The 20,491-nt window shown below is 50.0% G+C and overlaps 6 protein-coding genes across 6 annotated transcripts; 4 read left to right on the forward strand and 2 right to left on the reverse strand.

The window, feature by feature from the left end:
- Positions 1-3,017: 3,017 nt before the first annotated feature.
- On the forward strand, positions 3,018-4,168 carry N7498_009077 (DEAD/DEAH box helicase; the record flags this gene model as incomplete). The annotated part of the gene is made up of 5 exons (XM_058456139.1): positions 3,018-3,046; positions 3,100-3,307; positions 3,359-3,437; positions 3,536-3,672; positions 3,743-4,168. 5 exons carry the CDS (start codon positions 3,018-3,020, stop codon positions 4,166-4,168), a joined length of 879 nt encoding a protein of 292 aa, XP_058306127.1.
- Positions 4,169-5,062: 894 nt separating this feature from the next.
- Positions 5,063-5,809, forward strand: N7498_009078 (mariner-Tc1 transposon family protein; the record flags this gene model as incomplete). The annotated part of the gene is made up of 1 exon (XM_058456140.1): positions 5,063-5,809. The coding sequence occupies one exon, from the start codon at positions 5,063-5,065 to the stop codon at positions 5,807-5,809; it is 747 nt and encodes a 248-aa protein (XP_058306128.1).
- A 1,109-nt stretch (positions 5,810-6,918) lies between these two features.
- N7498_009079 (uncharacterized protein) lies at positions 6,919-7,984 on the forward strand (the record flags this gene model as incomplete). Its single annotated transcript, XM_058456141.1, has 4 exons — positions 6,919-7,116; positions 7,172-7,219; positions 7,269-7,569; positions 7,635-7,984. 4 exons carry the CDS (start codon positions 6,919-6,921, stop codon positions 7,982-7,984), a joined length of 897 nt encoding a protein of 298 aa, XP_058306129.1.
- Positions 7,985-9,404: 1,420 nt separating this feature from the next.
- N7498_009080 (uncharacterized protein) lies at positions 9,405-9,656 on the reverse strand (the record flags this gene model as incomplete). The annotated part of the gene is made up of 1 exon (XM_058456142.1): positions 9,405-9,656. The coding sequence occupies one exon, from the start codon at positions 9,654-9,656 to the stop codon at positions 9,405-9,407; it is 252 nt and encodes an 83-aa protein (XP_058306130.1).
- A 1,427-nt stretch (positions 9,657-11,083) lies between these two features.
- N7498_009081 (uncharacterized protein) lies at positions 11,084-15,317 on the forward strand (the record flags this gene model as incomplete). Its single annotated transcript, XM_058456143.1, has 2 exons — positions 11,084-11,138; positions 11,203-15,317. 2 exons carry the CDS (start codon positions 11,084-11,086, stop codon positions 15,315-15,317), a joined length of 4,170 nt encoding a protein of 1,389 aa, XP_058306131.1.
- Positions 15,318-15,695: 378 nt separating this feature from the next.
- Positions 15,696-16,994, reverse strand: N7498_009082 (pepsin-like aspartic protease; the record flags this gene model as incomplete). The annotated part of the gene is made up of 3 exons (XM_058456144.1): positions 15,696-16,014; positions 16,100-16,761; positions 16,818-16,994. 3 exons carry the CDS (start codon positions 16,992-16,994, stop codon positions 15,696-15,698), a joined length of 1,158 nt encoding a protein of 385 aa, XP_058306132.1.
- Positions 16,995-20,491: the final 3,497 nt, after the last annotated feature.

Genomic DNA, 20,491 nt, shown 5'->3' on the forward strand with positions numbered 1-20,491 from the left:
GCCATTGATCGTCCCAATCGTTTATAACAAAGAACTGAAACTTATTTACTGGCGCGAGCATTGTTCCAACCGCATAAAGATCCCCTTGGATTGTGTCCGTCTGCTGATAATAGCTAGCGAGCTTCTCACGCGCAGCCTTAAGCGCCTTGCGCATTGTCTTTTTCCAGGGAACTTTTTTCCGTGTAAGCTGGTCCATTGACCGCTCAAGGTGTTCAAAAAGCTTGTTGTAAATTCGAAACACATGATGAGTGGTAGCGTCCTTTGTCTTTGATAGCTCAAGGGTAAAATCAAAGAATGGCTGCGTGATCCATAGAAGGTAGTCAATCTGACGCCATTCATCTGCATCAAGCACTAGGTCAGTCCGATCATATTCAATACAAAAGGGATCAAATATCGATCGGAGCCGCTTTGCTCGTCGAAGCATTAGAAATGTGGAGTTCCAGCGTGTTTTGACATCCTGCAAGGGCACAAGCTTAGTTGCTTCAGTCTGGAGCTTGGAAAATACATCACGGCGCTGAGGGCTTGCATTAATATAGATCGCAAGGTTGCGAACCTATTTAAGATAGATGATTAGTATAGTGAGAGAAGTGAGAGAAAAGTGAGAGTTATTTACCTTATTCAATGTCCGAGTAATATCCCGCTTCTTTGTCTTTGCATTCGTATAGGCAAGCTGAGACCGCTCAGTCGTCCAACGTATCTCGGTTGTATCGTTCGTAGGCTCGGCTTTCATCTGTCCAAGTAGCTTATTCAAGCTTAGTTGGATAACGTGTGCGAGGCACGGAACTCGAATAATAGTGGTTGTATCCGACAGCGACTACTGTAAGGCATTAACTAATGTATTATTATTCGATGCATTATCGGCCGTTATTGTAAGTACCCGGTCCTGAATCTGATGCTGCACAAGCACATCTAGGAGTATAGCGCTGAGGTTCTCACCAGAGTGCGTTCCGGAAAGTGGTTGAAAGCCAAGTAGAACCTCTTGATACTACCAATCTTCGTCGATAAAATAGCCAGTGATGGCCATAAATGCTTGAGAAAAAGGAGATGTCCAACAATCAAGGGCGATTGATATCTTTGCATAACTAGGGAGCTTTCGTAGGATGCTTTGGTGCCGTTCCTTCACTGTGGTTTGTAGGCGACGACGAATAGTCTTTGCGGAAGGGATCTCAAGGCTAGAAGGGGCGCGTTGAGCCATTTGAATTAGGTTATGGAACTCAGGATGCTCAATAAGCCGAAAGGGAAGACGTGCGACCGTAAGGAAGGTGAGCAGCTTCTCTTCCCAGGCCTCTTGGGTGAACCGTTCATTTGTAGGTTGGGTATACTTCTATTCAAAATATTATATTTATTAGCGATTTCTAAGGTTATATCTTTAAATATAATAGAACTCACTGTATCCTGTAGAAATCTAGTAATACTAGCCCCTTGTTGAATATTCCTCGCGCGCTGTTGACATGCGGTGGTACGAAGATGCTTTATCAACGTGGATATACCATGTCGATTCGTGCCACTAGGAGTCCTAGTGGAAGATGGATGCTCAAGGATTAGACCGCAGCGCTTACACATAACCTTAGGCTGGCCATTAGAACTCTCTGCTACTTGATCAAAGTGCTGCCATGAGTCCGCTGAATGGCTAGCATCCCAGCGGATTTTGCTAGTCTTTCCATAGTCAGTCTCAATCCACCAGTCCACCCACTCCGTATGCATTATACGATCGTAAATCACGTAGTTCTTTCTTCGATCAGGGCCAACGCGCTTTAAAGCGGATGGAATTAATAGGCGAGGCTGCGGCCGGATAAAGTCTTGATCAAAAGGGTCGAATGTTCGCTGACTGCTAGAAGGCTCAGGGGTAAATAGCTGTGGGGGATCCGATGCGAGGTATGGAACACTGTCTGTATCATCATAGAGAGATGACAAAAATATATCAGAATTCTGACTTTGAGACATAATATCACGAGGTAGGGAAACAATAAGGGATAAGTGAGAGTAGAAGTGAAGACTTACTGAAGGACATTTATAGAAGTCAAGCGCTAGATGTAGTAGACTCATCATTTTATTACTATCTTAGACTAGAAGAGTCCTATAATTGGTGGATAGTAGGAATATTAAGTGGAGTATAACCCGCAGAACCCATTCAAAACCCACGAAACCCACCGATAACCCGCAAAACCCATCCAGAACCCGCACATAACCCACAAAACCCATCTAGAACCCGCGTATAACCCATGCCCAACCCGCGAAAGCACATTTGGCCGTCAAAATTTTACAACTTGATTCTGACTTACTACGTTTAATCCTATTTTATAGACACCACACCTAAATAAATTACGAATAGACTTATATTTATAATAAAACAAAGCATAAGGACTAATTTAATAGGAGGAAATAATAAAATTAAAGGTGTATATAAGATAAAATAATAAAAGCAAGACGTTTCCTCCAAAAGGTACACCACCTTTATTCTATGTCAGATATATATTTCTATAGAATAGAAAGGCCATTCTAACATTTTCACGCTTCCACCGTAACCCTTTAGACGGATCCTACTAAATATATGTAAATAACTAATTACTGATATTAATTAATTAATATACAGAGGAATTTCATTTTATTTCAAGTGATTAGAGCCAAAGTCAATAACTTAGGAGGACTATGACTAGAACATGTGTAAATAACAGTATTTAATTAAGATGAATCAGCCGAATTATACACGCCAAGACCAGGATTTTATGTAAATTCGGGTCAAGATGGGTTATTTGCGGGTTTTCAAATCTAAATTTGTAACCCGCTGGGTTGGGTTCGGGTTACAACTCATAACCCGAACCCGCTGCGGGTTCGGGTGCGGGTTGAAGGTCTTGACCCGCATTGCGGGTTATGGCGCAGTCTAACGGTGGGCGAGTTGATCGTATAGTATTTATGGTTGGTATTGCCATTTGTCGAGCAATTGCAGGCGTATTATCAGCAGATATGCCAGTCACCCGCCATTCCCGATACGCAGGCCAGCAAGATATAGGGGATCGATGCCGGGACCGGACGGGAGTGGACGTCGGTACGGTTGAAGGAGGCATTAGTCCGGGAAAGCAAGATGCGGTTACACCATAGATTGACGTTGGCCGCGTATCGGGACATTGCCATTGCCATCAGCCGACGGTATTTCAGCAATACCAAGCCGTTTCCGCATAACGTCCGCGAGGATGGGACCGAGGTCATAGCCAACGACGAGGAGAACGAGGATGCCATAGACGACGAGCAGTGGATCCGCCATGTAGCGGATTTGCAAGCGGCGCACACCACCCACGTTGCCGAGATGGTATATAGACGGATGATAAGCCAGTAGCAGGGGACCACGGCAGGCCGGCAGGCCGGATTCCGGACGAGCAGCGTGCATTGGCATGATTTGTTAGGGTTTAACATCAAGGACGTCCCCAGCAGCGTGTTGGGTAAGCGGCCGCAGCCCCGGTGGAAGGACGAGGGGGTTATAATGCGGGATGAGCGGCAGCATTTAGTCGAGACGACCAATATAACCGAGGCGTTACAGCGGATGACCGGATAGCCCACGATGCAGTTTCGCGGGGTGCAGGGGGCCGCCATCCAATCGATCCAAGCAGGCCATTCCTGGGTGGTCGTAGTGATGCCCACGGGAGGTGGGAAAAGCATATTGTTTATGTTGCCCGCGTGGGTGGCCCAGCGGGGCGGATTAAAAATGGTGGTGGTGCCGTTGACGGCATTACGCGGGGATTTATAGCGGCGATGCCAGGCCGCCGGCATCCTATGTGTCGAGTGGGACAGCCATCGCCATCCCGATCATGCCGCCATTATATTCGTCACACCCGAGTCCGTATTCACGGACGGGTTCCAGTCGTTTTTGAACCGCCAGCGCGAGTTGATGCGGTTAGACCGGATTATCATCGATGAATGCCATATAATGTTGAACGAGTCCGAGACGTTTCGCCCGCGGTTACAGCAATTAGGTCGATTGCATCAGTGTGGCGTGCAGATAGTGTTTTTGACCGCGACATTGCCCCCATGCGAGGAGACCCAGTTATTTGAGCGAATGCAAGTTACGCGGGAGGACATTAGTATGCACCGCGAGCGAACCAGTCGCCACAATGTGGCATACCGAGTACACCGGCCCGTGATTGCATCGAAACATCGTTCCCAGACGCAATAGTTACAGGATCCAGGGATCCGTCATTTCATCCGCGAACGGGTGCAGCGTGCCAGACCCAGTCGAGTGATTGTATATGGTAGCACTAAGCCCTACTGAATAGTTACATGACTCAAATTTGAGGGTCGGGGTCAGGGTCGTTAGAGTCACCCGCAGGTCGTGCCGTGGCCTAAACCCGGGTGCCCCTCCCGCGCCCCTCCCGCACCCCCTCCCGCGCCCTCCTCCGCTACATCGCGATGCATGGCACGATCAGCTTCCGACATGCGGAATACCCTACCACCTTCCTCTTGTCGATTAAGCCGCATATTGCTGTGGAGCCATAGGCATCAGGATGTCTTAAGCGGTCATCTCAAGCCTAATTTATTCCCTGGAGTCCTTACCCCGGCCACTCTAACCACGGAGTACCGTCGGACTTCCGCCACCTTTGCTCATACGCCCATAGGACTAGAAGCGTTAGGGTCCCTGTTCCGCAGCGATGGGGCCGCGCCAGTGTTCATTCCTAGTAAGGAGGGCGCCGCACGTCTAGATAGGGACCAGGGAAAGAGCTGCGATCAGCGTCCGTTTTCACTTCCCAGCAAAAGTACGATGGCGATGTAAGGCCTGCCTTAGTGTGGAGATTTGCCAATTACGTGGCTGCTGCTGTTTGAGATTCCTGTTGTTGGAAAATAGAAGAGAGGGGATCACCGCGGGGTCAAGGGGGAGCGCCGGAGTTGGGGGGGGGGGGGGTGGAAACGGGGGTTGAGAATAGGTATGATAAAAGGGACAATCGACTTCGCTTTTGACCCCGTGCTTGCTTCCGTGCCTACATACCTCCCCGACATCTCTTCCGGTTGAAGCTTGAACCAGCAGCCGCCAACAACCAACCCAGTCCGACCACACGTCGGGGAGTTCATCGGGATGAAAGGGCCCCCACGTTCGGCGATCACGCTGGCACAGAAGCGGGCGTTGCGCCGCCAGGCTCACGAAGACTCCTCCATATCGAACAAGGGTCTCCAAACCTGGTTCCAGAAGATTTTCGGGCAGTTCATCGCTCCCTCCTCGGTCTCCGAGATTCTGTCCTTCCGGTATGACTACCTCGACGAGCAGCCTTGTCATTCGCAGGTGAAGAGAAAGAAAAACCGGCGCGAACAGTGGCCCGAGCTGGAAGAACAGCTGGCTTGTTGGACGATGTGGATGATCCAGCAGCAGCGGCAGAAGGACGGAAAAGAGGGCGTGAGGGGCATATCGACCAAGACACCTACCAGCACGATCCCTGGCCGCCTGATCCGAGAGAAGGCGCAGTCACTGTGGCGATGTATCCCCGCATATCGGGGGAAAGAGGTACCGTCGTTCAGCAACTGCTGGATTCTGCGGTTCCGGGAGCGGTGTCAGGAGAAATCATGGATTCAAACACAGCTCGGTGAGACAGGAACAGCCAGCGAGAAGAAGGAAGAGGACGAGAATCAACACAGATATCCATTACCTTTTGACGACATTCGGGCTTTCGACGGGGAGTCCGAAGAGGAAGGCAGTAGATTACAGGACAGCCCTTCGCTCGACTGCGAAGTTACATCAGGGACGGAAGGGTGGGAGTTTGATGACATTACTAATTCTGATTGGGACGGGTTTTGCGACCCGTGGCCATCTTCAAGTATTACTGCTTGATATGAAATAGTTTCGACTGTTGTTTATGTTAGGGCCTTTCGGACATTTAGGTAATTGTTCTTTGCGGAAGTGTTATACTTCCTGACTTCTCTCTCCTATAGGCATTGTATAAAACTTACTGGTGAATCTCACTGCTGTTCCATCCTCTCAGTTGTTTCTATAGTCTTAGCTGAATGATATCTCAATTGACCTGGTTTACATCGCGATAGAGGGAGAAAATCATTCTTTGAGAAGAATCGCAGCAAAAATCGTTAATTTCAATGGTCTTGACTCTATACATTGGATCAAGACTCAGCCTGAGAATTACAAGCAAAAGAAAAGATCGTCTCACAAACTTATCCCATTAATTTAAGCGAAAACGGCTTGATACGTTCTTGTCGGGTATTCACAGGGGAAGGTTTATAACATTAAAGACTATATGTTCGTCATTCATTATATGGACAAAGGAAAGTCAAGGAGTGGCTCAGCCTGAGGTAATGAATGACCGTAAAAGTTTAGAGGCCAGAAAAGAAAATCACTACTCGAGGTGCTACAGAGTTCTTTGCTTTGAGGGATCCACATAAGTGCTGTTAAGTACATCGCGACGACAGCTTCGATGTCAATGCTTAAAACCTTAGCAAGAAACTTATGCTGGTGATGATGACCTGTGTGAGGGACGCAAATCTGCCACAGTATGCACGCAGATCTGGACAAAAGCCAAGGTCGAGGCGATGGTCACGGCAAAGCGGAGCATCGGCTATGCGACCATACAGAACTATGGTGGGTAGTTTCGAGCAAACGAACTGAGAGTGCCGACTATTCAATCATCGTATGCGCGCATCGATGATGCTATAACGACCGGCAAAGTTGTGTTGCCCCAGACGAAGCGAAGTTCATCCATAGCGCGTCCAATTAAAGCTAATCCAGTAACCAAGGGTGTAATTGGCACTTTCCCACTCTTACAAGCCTGGGCGCGCTAGAATTTAGCGTGGTGTGACCAGACTTTTGCGCCATTAGTGTATATCTCCCCCTGTCTCTCTCTCTCCCCCTCGTTCCAAATTCTTAACGCATTCTGCTGTACATCCTCAGACCCCCTTGTTTACTCTACTGGAGCTCAGTTTCCTTACAACATGCTGAGGGACTTGGACATAGATTCCTTGACCAACCATCTGGCATCCGTATCATGGGACAATAAGCAGCGCCACGGCAACCTCCAGGATCTGCTTAATCGCTTCAAGGACCTGTTGGATAACTACAATTCTCTGAAGAGTGACTACGAGGAGGTGAAAGAAGGACGAGAGAAATACAAGAAGCAGGCGCAGGGCCAGGTACGAGCTGAGAGGCTGCGAGAATCGCTTAGAGGTAAAACTAACGAAGCACTAGGAGAGAAATCCTTTTGTTCTGGTTCTGGTCGATGGTGATGGTTACCTTGTAAATCTACCCTTGTCATCCAATACCGAGTTTACTGACTGCCTTCTAGTTTAAGGAGCACTACTTCAAATCTGGCAGCGAAGGCGGAACCAACGCAGCGCGTGAACTAACTGACTCGGTCCGAGAGCTGATGCATTCGACCTTGGGAGCTCAGGCTGACCAGTGCCGCATCATGGTACGCGTATACGCAAACGTGCTCGGGTTGTCGAAGACCCTAGCTCGAGCTGGGCTCGTTGGCTATGAGGCTCGCTCGCTGTCGCCATTCACTTCTGCCTTCACGCGCGCTCAGGACCTGTTTGATTTCGTTGATGCTGCGGAAGAGAAGGAAAGATGTGACTTCAAAATAAGGGGTGAGAACCGGCGTTACCAAACGGTAGAGGCTCTTCCAATCTTGCTAATCGTTCATGCGGGACAGAGATGTTCCGACTGTTTATCGACCTCAATCAGTGCCGCCACATCTACTTTGCAGCCTGCCATGACTCTGGATACAGCTCCTTATTGACTCCGTATAAGGGCAGAACTGGCCGTATCACCCTCCTCAAGGCTGCCTCGTTTCATCGGGACTTCGAATCTTTGGGTATCCCCATCAAAGAACTACCCTCCGTGTTCATGTCCACACCTCTAATCAGCAACAAGCCTACTGGTGCTGTCAATAGTAAATCAACACCCCAAGTCTCAACCTCGACTGCTCCTGTTCGTTCGTCGCTGGCGCCTGCGGCGAGTTCTGCTCTGATCTTTGGTCGGCCGCAGCGGAACGCTGGCTAGGCTCAGTATCCCTTTATATGATAAAGAAATGTGGTATTGGTGGCTTAGAGTGGATACCTGTACAGTATGCAGGACGTCTACCCTAAACCGGGCTCATATGGCGGGAACAAATGTGCTCGAGAGAACACCCCGATACCCCAATATTTCCCCTACGGCAGGGAGATTTAATTGCCCGTTCATCTGTCCTGCTCTTTATTTAATATCTACCAATTGATTTCCCTATACCTGATTTTGGCTTCTTCTATAACCGCCCGTCACTGCTTTTTCCCTATCTCTAGCCACTTCCTTGGCCTTCTCGACATGCCGACAAGAAGACTAAAGTTGGATAAAAGATGGTCGATATACCCATCACTCCACGATGGTGTATCTCGCTTGCTGGAAGAAGACGATCTCCATTACGACTTCGATCAAGTTGACGACGCTGAAAGCTGCACTAAGTCGTACGATATAAACATCATGGGTCGATTCATCTGCCGCAACCGCGCATGTTCCTCGACAGGATGGTCAAGCAAGAAAGTTGCCATCACCATTCGAATGTACCCTGGAGCAAAATATAATGCCAGAGTGTATTGTCAATGCTGCAAGACCTGTACAGAATTATCTCAGCCAACCATTCCTAAATGAGTCATATGCGGAAAGGGTCGCATACTGTATCAAAAAATGGAGTGGAATACAGATGGACATGCCCTATTATTCTAGTGAAAGCACGGGTCCACACAATAGTGACTTGTGTGAAGGGTGCAGAGACGGTCATTACAATGCACTCAGCCTGGGGTGGTTCTAGCAAATGAGGCAGTGAGTTATATACGACACGTCTCAGATCCAACTAATAAATGATAACTAATCTCTGTTGTGAGGAAGCTCAAATGAATCCATTCATCGGCTATCAACGAAGATCCTAGCACAAAGAAAGGAAGGAAGGGGGAAAAGAGGAAGAGATGGGGGTGCTAGAAGACATAGGATGCAAGCGGGGCAACGTTGCAAAAGAGACCACATTACAAATAGGGCTACATCGCAAACGAAGCTAAACAGTCTGAGCCTTCAACTGGTATGTAAGGTAGTGAGAAATGGCAGCGTGAGGCCCTGACACTACTTAGGAACCCCTTTGTGCTTTCTGCTTACCAGGACTATCCGAGACCAGGTAAGGGCAATAAGATTCCAGTGACTGCGTGGAAAACTACCTAGACAGCTAGGGACATGTGGCTGGATCCCAATGCAAGCAGTCTCTCGATAGTAAAGAAAGAAAAACGCTGCTTGGAACCCTTTGAGAAACGAGTGAAAATGGCAGTTGGTACGCGTAAGAGCATTGCGATAGCGAGTGTGGCATTGGTCGACTAAAAGTCAGGCCGGGCAAGTTAAAGTGCTGGATCGATTTGAACAACAATCTGGGCTGGCTGTAGTGGCAGTGGAAGGCCGCAGATTAATCGGTTGCCTCGGTAAAGGGCTCGGGCTTGGTGAAGCGAGCCTTCAGCCCGTCTGTGTTGGTGAACGGCTCGGGCTTGGTGAAGCGAGCTTCAACACCCTCCGCGTCGGTGAAGGGCTCAGGCTTGGTGAAGCGAGCCTCAACACCTTCCGCGTCGGTGAAGGGTTCTGGTTTGGTGAATGGCGCAGCGAAAGTCTGGCTCACCAGACAAGCAGCGGCTAGTGCACCGGTTGCAGAAATGAAGCGCATGGTGGTCTGAGTTCGATAAGTTAGTCAAGGCACAAGATGGATGCCAGGGAAGATTTTAAATGTCATACCTATGCGAAATACGGCGTCGGTGTGGTTGTAGGCAGTTTCGTCCAGAACTCAGTTTGTCCTAGACAGGTGAGGAATAGATGGTAATGACTACGCAGCACCCGTGTCACGTTCCGGTTCATATATGGGCGAGGACTCTTTCTGACTCCCAGATTCGTCTAGGGAGAGAAAGGAAGGGAGTGTGCAAATCTGTGCATTAGTACAAAACGCGGCCCAACTCGCGGGCAAGGGAGGGGGGATAATCGCTATAACGAGACCCTCGAATGCTCTTGCGCGAGACATGACACAGATAAGCCGCGGATGAAAATAGCGCCAAACCGGACGTCTCAGCTACCCACACCGCTCTTTGCACACCGCCTCCACCGCCTACCTCAGCCCCTGACGCGTTAAGCTATAGGGTACTACAACCTCGCATTTTCCCCTTTCCTCTCTATAATAACACTGCTAATATGCCTCCTATTCGCAGTGCTGGAGCGCTAGGGAGGCCACCTCGCCGTCGGAACCAAGAAGTTGACTCATACCCTCGTACGAAGCTTGTTCAGCTCAAAAACGTGGCTCTCTGGAGTCAAGACCTATAAACAGATCCACCAGGATGAAGAGACATGGGAGCTTTTAGTAGATACGGCAGAGCGAGCCTGGCAGGAATTAGATCCTTATTATTTAGTGGATCTATCTGAATCTATGCCACGCCGGGTGAAAGCAGTCATTGAGGCAGATGGGTGGTATACTACACATTAGGTAGTTGGTAGTGCTATATGGTGTGTGTGGATTTTTGAATTCTGAGGTTTTATGCTGGCAGAAAATTACATAAGCATTTTAGCGTGGACGAAGACTTGTCTCCAGGCACTGTACCTGGAGCCGGCCACAATACCTCGCTGACTGGTCGTCTTCCTCCTTCCCGGGTTCTTTTCTCCTTGTCAGTGGTTCATACACCTTATTCAGACCAGATCATGGCACCCTCGTTCCTGACCTGTCCAGTGCCACTCTGGGAGGATGGTCGATTCTCGTCTTGCGTTCAGCACAAATATCTAGGAAACCTGGTCCCCTTCACCAGTGTATTAATATCTCTCGCGTTGCTACTGCTGTCTTATCTCCACCGTCGGCGACAGAAAAATTGGCAGGCAGGCGGGTTCCAGCCACTAGCAAGTGCAGATGTCGACCATCAACCAGTCAATCTGACCAGCAAGCCATTGATTACCGCCCATGGCCCATGGCTAACCCGGCTGGAAGGGTTGCTACTTGTGGTGAACCTGGCCACATTTCTTCCCTTCATCGTGAACCTAGGCTCGTCGTCAGAACGGGTGCCGCTCGGATTCCCTTTTTTCGTCCATATATGTTCTTGTTCTGTGGTGTGGACGACAATGGGTTTCGCCCGCGCAATCAAGGATATTAGTCCGGATCCGTTTGCATTCGGGGGTTCTTTACGCATTAAACTGGCTATCTATCCTCATTATCGTCCTGTCAACTCTTACCGGATCAGCGGGCAACCCCTGGGCTCTCACCGTACTCACGGCCCTGCTTCGGGGAATTCTGTTTGCACTCGTTCTTCTCCTTCATGTCACGGCACCGAATATCAGTGTGGAGGCTACCGCAGAAGGGGTGTATGAACCCGTCCAGCCAGGAAAGGAAAAGTCAGCAAGTCTGCTATCACGTTGGAGCTTTTCCTGGGTGGGCACTGTTATCTGGAAAGCGTTCAGGAGTCCTCTCGACGCCACCGATCTCTATGCCCTGAGCTGGGATGACAAGGCCGCAGTCACAGCTTACCTGTTTCGCATGGCCGCGCCGATTACACGTACACTGCTTTGGAGATTGTATCACTTTGCCAAACATGACCTACTTTACCAGGGCGCCTGGGCAATTCTCTTCAGCCTGACGAGCTTCTGCCCGGCAATTCTGCTTCGGATTATTCTTGGGTACCTGGAATCGCCAGAAACCATGTCTCGAAACAACGCCTGGCTTTGCGTTGGGGGGCTCTTAGTTGCCGGAATCATCACAGGTATCGCGGACTGCCAGTGTGAGTGGCTGGGTCGCAAAATCAGCGTGAGGCTGCGGGCGATTCTGATCAACGAGATATTTACAAAAATGTTGAGGAGAAGGGTGACGAGGCCTGCAAGGGTATCAGAAGAGCAGGAGGACTTCCCTCAAGAGAGTCATGCTACGGACGGGAATGTTCTCAACCTGATGGCTGTAGACGCTGCCAGCATCAGCGAAGTTGGCGCGCACATGCATCTCGCCTGGGTCAATTTCCCCCTCCAGCTTACAATTGCATCCGCGGTGCTGTATAGCATCCTCGGGATGAGCGGCATCCTGGGCGTCGTTCTGATGATTGCCCTCTTACCGCTGAATGTCGTGGTATCGAAACGCCAGGTGGCAGCTCAGATGAAGGTGCTAAGCGCAGCCGATGCCCGTGTTCAAGCGAGTAATGAACTCATCACTAATATTCGCATCATCAAACTCTGTGCATGGGAAGCGGAATTCCGGAAGAAAGTGCGTCGCCTGCGGAAAACAGAGCTCTCGGAACTACGTGGTCGTTTCTTCTGGTGGTCGATAGCCATGACGATCTTCTACTCCCTTCCTTTCATCACGACACTGTTGACCCTGTTCCTATACACGGTTGTCGAAAACAACAGATTAGAGACCAAGATTGCCTTCCCTGCCTTGGCGATTTTTGCAGTTCTACGTATCCCGTTGGATAGGATGTCATCCATGATATCGTTCCTTCTCCAAGCTCACGTCTCTGTCGGTCGCGTTGAGAGGTTCCTGAGGGAGAGAGAGACCAGTCGATATGATCAGTTGGCGGGAACCGAAGACCTTCCGGTCGGCTTCGAGAACGCTACCTTGGAATGGCCTGCCACAGGGGAAGGGAATATTGATGCTAGAGGAGACATTGAATTGGCCGAAGTGCCCCCCACACCAGCATTTCGGCTATCCAATCTTCAAATCCACTTTTGCAGGAATGGTCTCAATGTCATCTGCGGTCCTAGCGGATCCGGTAAGTCGTCACTGTTGTTGGCACTGCTAGGAGAGATGGAGCTCCTGCGAGGCCGGGTACACCTACCCCTGGGACGACAGACAATAGGTGAGATTCCATTTTCAAGCAATGCCGATGATTCTGTAGCCAGCGATATGGCATACTGTCCACAGGAGCCGTGGATAATAAACCAGACCGTTCGAGCCAATATCTTGTTCGGGCTGCCTTTCCAAAGTCACCGCTACAAGATGGTTCTTGATGCGGTGGCCCTGAGCCGAGATCTTGCAGAGCTTGAGAACGGTGATCTTGTTATCGCGGGGGAGCGCGGCAATCGCCTGTCTGGTGGCCAAAAACAGAGAGTTGCATTGGCAAGGGCATTGTACAGTCATGCCCAGTTCCTCATCCTGGACGATTGCCTCAGCGCACTGGACTCGCGCACGGGAAGGCATATTTTTTTCCGGGCGATCAAAGGTCCGTTAATGGAGGGCAGAACATGTATTCTAGCCACTCATCACACTCGGCTTGTTCTCCCTCATTGCGACTACGCAGTTCTTCTGGAGAATGGGCGGGTAAACGGGCAGGGTACAGCTGCAGAGCTTGTAGCCGCGGGTCTCATGGGGGCAGACAAACTGGAGACCGAAGCACAAGACCTATCCAGGAAGATCGACTTTATATATCAGCCACAAGTGACTACCGCTGCTGCGCCTGAGTCGAAAATCCCAATGCCGGATACATCAGATATCGGGATCGGAGGTGACAATGAAGCCTCAGAATTCGAGGCTGAGCCGGGATACCAAGAAGACAAATCGACTGGAGCAGTCCCCTGGTCTGTGATCAAGGTCTACCTCACATCCATGGGGTCCTTGTGGTTCTGGACAGCTGTAATCTTGGCTTTTGCTCTTCAACAGCTCACTTCTCTAGGAACGAACCTCTGGATCGAGACATGGGCGCGTGTGTTTGACAATTTAGTGAAAGCGTCAGCAGCACCCGAAGAAAAGCCCGACACGGTCAATTCGGGTTACTACCTGGCAGTATACGGCCTTATCTGTCTGGCATACATTCTCACCTCATTTGCTCGTGATCTGGCGGCATTCTCTGGCGCACTCAGAGCCTCGGCCCGGATGTTCGACAACCTGCTGGACTCCATTCTTCATGCCGGTCTCATATTCTTCGACAAGGTTCCATTTGGACAGATCACGAATCGTTTCTCCAGAGACGTGGAGGCAATTGACCAAGAGGTTGCTCCTCACTCTATGAGCACGTTCTATACATTCTGCTCTCTTGCTACAGTCATTATTTTGATCTCGGCTATGATACCCGTGTTCCTTCCAGTAGCAGCCATCATCTGCTTCGCCTATTATATTATCACCGTCGTATATATCAACAGTGCACGGGACCTGAAAAGGATCGAGTCGGTTCAAAGGTCTCCACTGTACCAGCACTTCGGAGAGGCACTTACCGGGTATGTCAGCATACGTGCTTACGGGCACGTCGGGCGATTCACTGAAGAGAACCACGGCTTGATCGACGGCTTCAATCAGCCGTATGTCCTGCTCTGGGCGGCCAAGGAATGGTTGACCTTGCGCATCGCCTGTCTGAGCGCGCTCATCTCTTGGCTGACGGGTACCTTCTTCCTCTGGGGTCTGGACAGGGGGACCGTCAACCCGGGGATTGCCGGCCTTGTCCTCACATACGCTGCCACCTTTACCGACAATGTGCTCTGGTTTGTCCAGTTATATGCCATAGTTCAGCAGAGCTTTAACTCGGTCGAACGTGTTGTCGAGTACACGGAGATCGCGCCCGAGCCGAGCGAATCACTTGAGCCACCCCCATACGACCTGTCGCCCCAGTGGCCTGCGCGTGGCTCCGTGTGTTTTCGAGGATATACCACCCGATACGCTCCGGAGCTCGACCCCGTCCTGATTGACCTCGATTTCGTTATCCCCGCCGGTCAACGGGTGGCCGTGGTCGGACGCACCGGGGCGGGCAAGAGCACATTGGCGCTAGCCCTCATTCGAGCTCTGGAAGCAGCCGCGGGGCATATCACCATTGACGGTGTCAGCATCGCCTCAGTAACCCTGGATCGACTGCGACAGGCCGTGACCGTGGTGCCCCAAGACCCGACCCTTTTTCATGGCAGCTTGCGAGACAATCTGGATCCGCTCCACCATCACCCCGACACCGATCTGTACCGTATCCTGCGCGAACTGCAGTTCTTCCGATCCCTTCCATCCGGCAGCCTAGACTATTCCGCTGTGGCCTTATCCCTGGGCCAGCGTCAGCTGGTATGTATCGCGCGGGCACTCCTCCGTCGCTCCCGGGTGCTCGTCCTGGATGAAGCCACGGCATCCATCGATCATGCCACAGATGCCTTGATCCAGGCGGGACTGCGATCCAGCATTGCGACGGGGACCACAGTCCTGACCATCGCTCACCGTCTCCTGTCCATTGCGGATTATGACCGCGTCGTCGTCCTGGATGCCGGTCGAGTCGTGGAGCAGGGGTCCGTCGCCGAGCTTCTCTGCCACCGAGGCGACGGCGCCTTCTTTCGCCAGCTGTGTGAGCAATCGGGTGACCTCGCCCATATTGAGCGGGCAGCGCAGGGTCACCACATCGAGAGCTAGGGGAGGGAGGCAATCTGTATTATCCTTGTTTACACCGTTGCTGACAGGTTCCGTGATTACGGTCAACTTCGAGCTATCCCCATACTCCACTCAGTAACCTACCACTCAAGTAGAATGCCTTTGCGATCTCTCACACGTGTATTTAATTCTATACACGGCAGTAACTATACTCATAGGAACTCTCAGGTATTTAAAAGCACCACGATCTTCGGGCACGTAGTCGTTCGTTCGGACCAATGCATCAGATCAGGTCCGCGAATCCCAAGCTATGCTCTCGGACATTGTGGTCAACATATCTTCCTTGAAAGAATCCTGACATCGTAAGAGCCACTAGTCAGTGCCAGAAGTACCGTTCGGAAACTTGACCGCACTCGCAAACTAACCTTGTCCCAATATCCAAGAGTCTCCCTCTTGGTCAATCCCATGAATCGAGGCGGTACAGTTTCCTTGATCATCCGAGTGTTCGGCTAAAGCGGCGGGCAACATGTCAAACACCTTGCTCGCGTGACTGACGACACTCAATCGACTGCTACGAGCCTCCAAGGCGTTGGACACTGAGGGAAATCCAAAGCCAAGCCGTGGTGGTGTATCACACGGATACACGCCGTCGAGGGTGGTCGTGAGCGTTGTGCTGTTGTGACGCCGGATAGATCGAATGCCGGCGGCATCGAAGAGCTGTTGGACCGACTCGATGGGCCTGATGAACATGTGTATGAGGCGTGAGTTTGGACCCGTCAGTGTCAAAATCGATTGATGTTTGGGGCAGGCGGACTCGACCTTACCCCCAGCTGACAGTGGTGCCACTATCGACCATGATGGCCGCATCGCGATGAATGATCCTTCCCCCAACCGCGACATCCCCGAAGACATATCGCTCGTGCATGGCGGCTGTGCTCAACGCCCCGGCATAGCGCGATTGCTCAACGCCGCCTAGGTAGAGAAAGGCCGACTCCGTGCTGGGTTCCAGTGCCAGTCCGAAGCGGCACTCGTCGAGGATGCTCGGTTGGCGACACAGGCTGGAGAACCAGTTGGGTACCTCCTCGCCGAATGCACTCCCAGGGATGAAGAAGCCCATCAGCCCATCATGCGGGAACGGCGGCCTCGGCCCGGGCGAGATGCTCGTGGTGACCCCCAGCGATTGCAAAGGAACAGAGAAGTCGGTGTTGTCCAGGGACACGGTATCCTGGAAGACCGTCCCATTCACCTGAGTTCTTCCATGATCAGACACGCCCTCCCTGCTGCAAATGTCGCGCCTTACCGTTTCTTCCCCGGACCCATCGGAGTTGACCGTCCCGTATCGCATGGAGAATGGCCGCGAGAGCGCAATGGCGGACTTGCTTGGCCGATAGACGTCTGGGTTGAGCAGGAGATCGGTCGACCCAGTGTCAATCAAAATGGAGAGGTTCCGTGATGCTCCGATGGAGAAGCGGGCGAACCAGAAGTCCTATACGAAGCCATTAGCGCATCACGAGCAGGTGATGGAATCCCCGGGACCCGTACGCGATCGTCCCTCTCCGCCGTCAAAGTCACGAAGCGACACGATCCGTGAGTTGTGACCTGGCTGGATGATATGCCTTGGCCTCTGGTCAGGCGAACAGGGACGATTGCCCCCTCCACCCGCCAATCCAGGACGCGCAGCGTAACTGCTAGAACGATCGCGAGGGAGAGTGAAGGCATGTTAGTCCTTATTGGGGAAGGAAGGAGGAGATTGTATCTCACACATCAGCGCATTATGGAAGAGATCGAAACCACTTCTCGGGAACCCGCCGAGTGGAGATGTATTTTCGCTATAAATCGACCGGATTGGCAACCGTGAAGGCCCTACCACCAAACCCGTCTGACGCTGGATGCTCAATGTGCGACACAGGCTTTACTTATATCTGTCTCTCTTTCTCTCTCCCTCTCGCCGTCTCTCAGACAGCCGCGTTTTCTGCTGAGCGGCAAGTTTTACAATGAAACGGCCTAATTGGCGTGCGCGGCTTGGGGCTTGTGCAGGCACGCTCTCGCGGGCCGATCTAGACGAGGATGCCGAACTTGAGTCGCGCGAAGGCCTGTTAGAGATTCAAAATCAACACCCTAAAAGGCCGGATGATGAGACACGGAGGCCTAGGTTCCTAGTATTGTCCATGTTAGGGTTCCTTTTCGTCCTGGGCTGGGCCTTGGCTGTCCTTCAGGTGTTTTTCCGATCTAGACATTGACATGGGACTCCCATGGGACTAAGGTCCGTCCCAAGTCCCACCCATGGGAATACCCATGGGACCCATGGGTACCCATAGACACCTGATTATGCCTGAATTCGCCTGAATTCGCCTGAATTTTGTGCATAAGATCACTGACTAATCTTTGTTATTTACGTCTGTTTCGGTTGGAACAAGTAATATCACTACTTTTTAACCTACCTACTAGGTAATTATAAGAAATAAAGTTGTTTATATATATAAAAGGGTCCGTTTCATCGGTCGCATTAATGTTTTAGGCCTATCGAAGTAAAGGTAAAAAAGCGGTGGTAGAAATTATGGTTTGTCCTCTAAGATATATATTTATTATATACAACCAACCACTCTGCTATTATTTCCTTTGATTTTATTATATTATAATACTAGGTTATTATGGCTTATTTTACTAGTTAATTTAATTACTATAGCTTCTTTTATATATATTTATCTTGCAAACACCTAATTGCTAGTGTAGGGTGTGTGGTTGAGAGAAAAAGGTCAGAGTTGAGAGCAAAAGTTAAGAAATTTCTAGGGGGCATAGCTCTTACTGAATTCTATGGGACTATGGGACTCCCATGGGACTACCTACATAAATATAGAGAGTTAGGCCAATAGGATAGGCTAGGTAGACCCACCCAGTAGTGATTGGCTTATAAAGAACCAATAATATTAGGCTACGTGCTTAAAGCCCTTAATATGCCTTACCTTCTATCTAAGCTTTTTCTCTTTACCTTGGTCTTAGTTTCTCTTCACTTTCGCTAGTATAGCACACCTTTCGGACCCTATGAGCCAATCTATATATAGCGATAGTATTGATCCTATCCTTCTATCTGATTCTTTCTCTTTTGAACCAAACGAACCAACTGAAAGCCAAACAACTGAGCTTACACCACCACCACTACTACCACCCTCTATTCAACGTGTTGGAGACCGGACGAAACAGTGGGCACTTTGGACGGAAATGACCAAGACTGAATTTATTGAATGGTGGCTTACCACTCTATATGGGACAAAACCCGAAGCAAAATATATCCATTGGGATAGAAAGGGCCATCAATCTGATGTATGGACGCATTTTGACTAAGTTGCACATATTAATACAGGAAAACCAATGGTTGCTTGCAAAAGGTGTGGTATAATAATAAAGCATCCAGTAAAAGATGGGACATCTGGGATGCGACGACATCTAAAAAATGGTGCCTGTCAGATAAAAAGCAAGCAAATAAGTATTAAGCACTTAATACAGAAAGTGGTATGTTTACTAAAAAGTGAGAGAAAAGTGAGAGCAAAATAAGAGAAAACTAACCTATTATTCTCTCACTAGGCAGTCAACTCCAATCTATCCCAACCTTGGTCTGAAGAGCTCTGGCAGCAACAGCTTTTAACCACTATCACTAGCCTACGCCTACCCTTCCAAATCATCGAGAGCGAGCACTTCCAGAAGCTTCTACGCCTAACCCAGTCAGCCCCTTCAATCCCAACCTTTCCTACCGGTCGCACGATACAGCGCCGACTACGAAATATAGTCGAAGACCGATAGAAAGACAGCCTTCAGATGCTTCCACCCCATTCAAAGCTCTCAATTAGTCTAGATTGCTGGACATCACCCTTTCAGCAAGCATTTATGGCTATTACTGGTTATTTCCTAGACCAGAATTGGGATTACCGAGAGGTGCTTCTAGGATTTGAACCCCTAGAAGGAACACACACTGGGACGAATCTTGGGTTAGTCCTAACTGATACCCTTCAAAAGTATCAGATTCTAGACCGGATTATGGCTATTACTACGGATAATGCGTCAAATAACTAGACGATGATTACAAGCATCTAAGCTAGTCATCCTGGTCTACCTTTGATCCGCATTCCTTGCCTTGCGTATGTGATTCAGCTTAGTCTGAAACAGCTTCTTGGTCAGATGAAGGCAAACCCCCAGAATAATATAGTGGAAATGGTTTGGACAGAAGAGCATAGTCGGGCTGCTACTCGGGCTCAGCAGAGCTCTAGAAAGCTAGATATTGCGAATACCCTTCGTAAGGCTCGCAGTCTTGCTATCTATATTAATGTAAGCCCACAGAGACGGGATAACTTCCTAAAGCTTCAGACTAATTAGCCTACATTAGTCCCAATCCAGGACGTCCGTACGCGTTGGAATTCGATATATCTAATGCTTTACCGGGCTAAAAGGCTTCAATCTGATTTAAATCAGTACTGTATCACCTACCGGGTTAAACAGTTAATGATTAATTCAGAGGAATGGCGTCAGATTGATTAACGTATTTCCCGGTTGACATGCGCACCCGGTTGACCTGCGCACACCGCCCGAAACGCGTCGCGTTTCCACACCTACTTTCTTTAACCATCTACTATGCCACCAAAACGCGGTCAAAACGCTCCAAAATCACTAGAACGCGAGGGTAAAACCCTTCTAGCTATCCAGGCCTATAAAAATGGCCAATTTTCCTCTCTTCGCGCAGCGGCTCTTAAATACGGTGTGCCTGAAACTACAGCACGTACGCGTATGAATGGAACACCCTTTCGCGCTGATAAACGCCATCCACGACATCTATTGACCCAAACCGAGGAAGATTCGCTTACACAATGGATACTCTCTATGGATGCACGTGGAGCAGCGCCTAGGCCAGCTACTGTAGGAGAAATGGCCAATATTCTCCTCGCAGCGCGTGGCTCTACACCATCACCTACAGTCGGCAAAAATTGGCCATCAGCCTTTATTAACCGCCGGTCAGAGCTTTGTACGCGATTCTCGAGACGATATGACTATCAACGCGCCTTAAACGAAGATCCAAAGGCCTTACGCGCGTGGTTTACGACTGTACAAAGCGTTATCGAAGAGAACGGTATCCAACCAGAGGATATCTATAACTTTGATGAGACAGGCTTCGCGATGGGCCTAATCGCTACAGCTAGGGTCGTTACCCGCGCTGAATACTACGGTCG

The sequence above is a fragment of the Penicillium cinerascens genome (assembly GCF_028974065.1).
Source record: "Penicillium cinerascens strain IBT 15544 chromosome Unknown scaffold_4_segment0_segment0, whole genome shotgun sequence".
Lineage (NCBI taxonomy): Eukaryota > Fungi > Ascomycota > Eurotiomycetes > Eurotiales > Aspergillaceae > Penicillium > Penicillium cinerascens.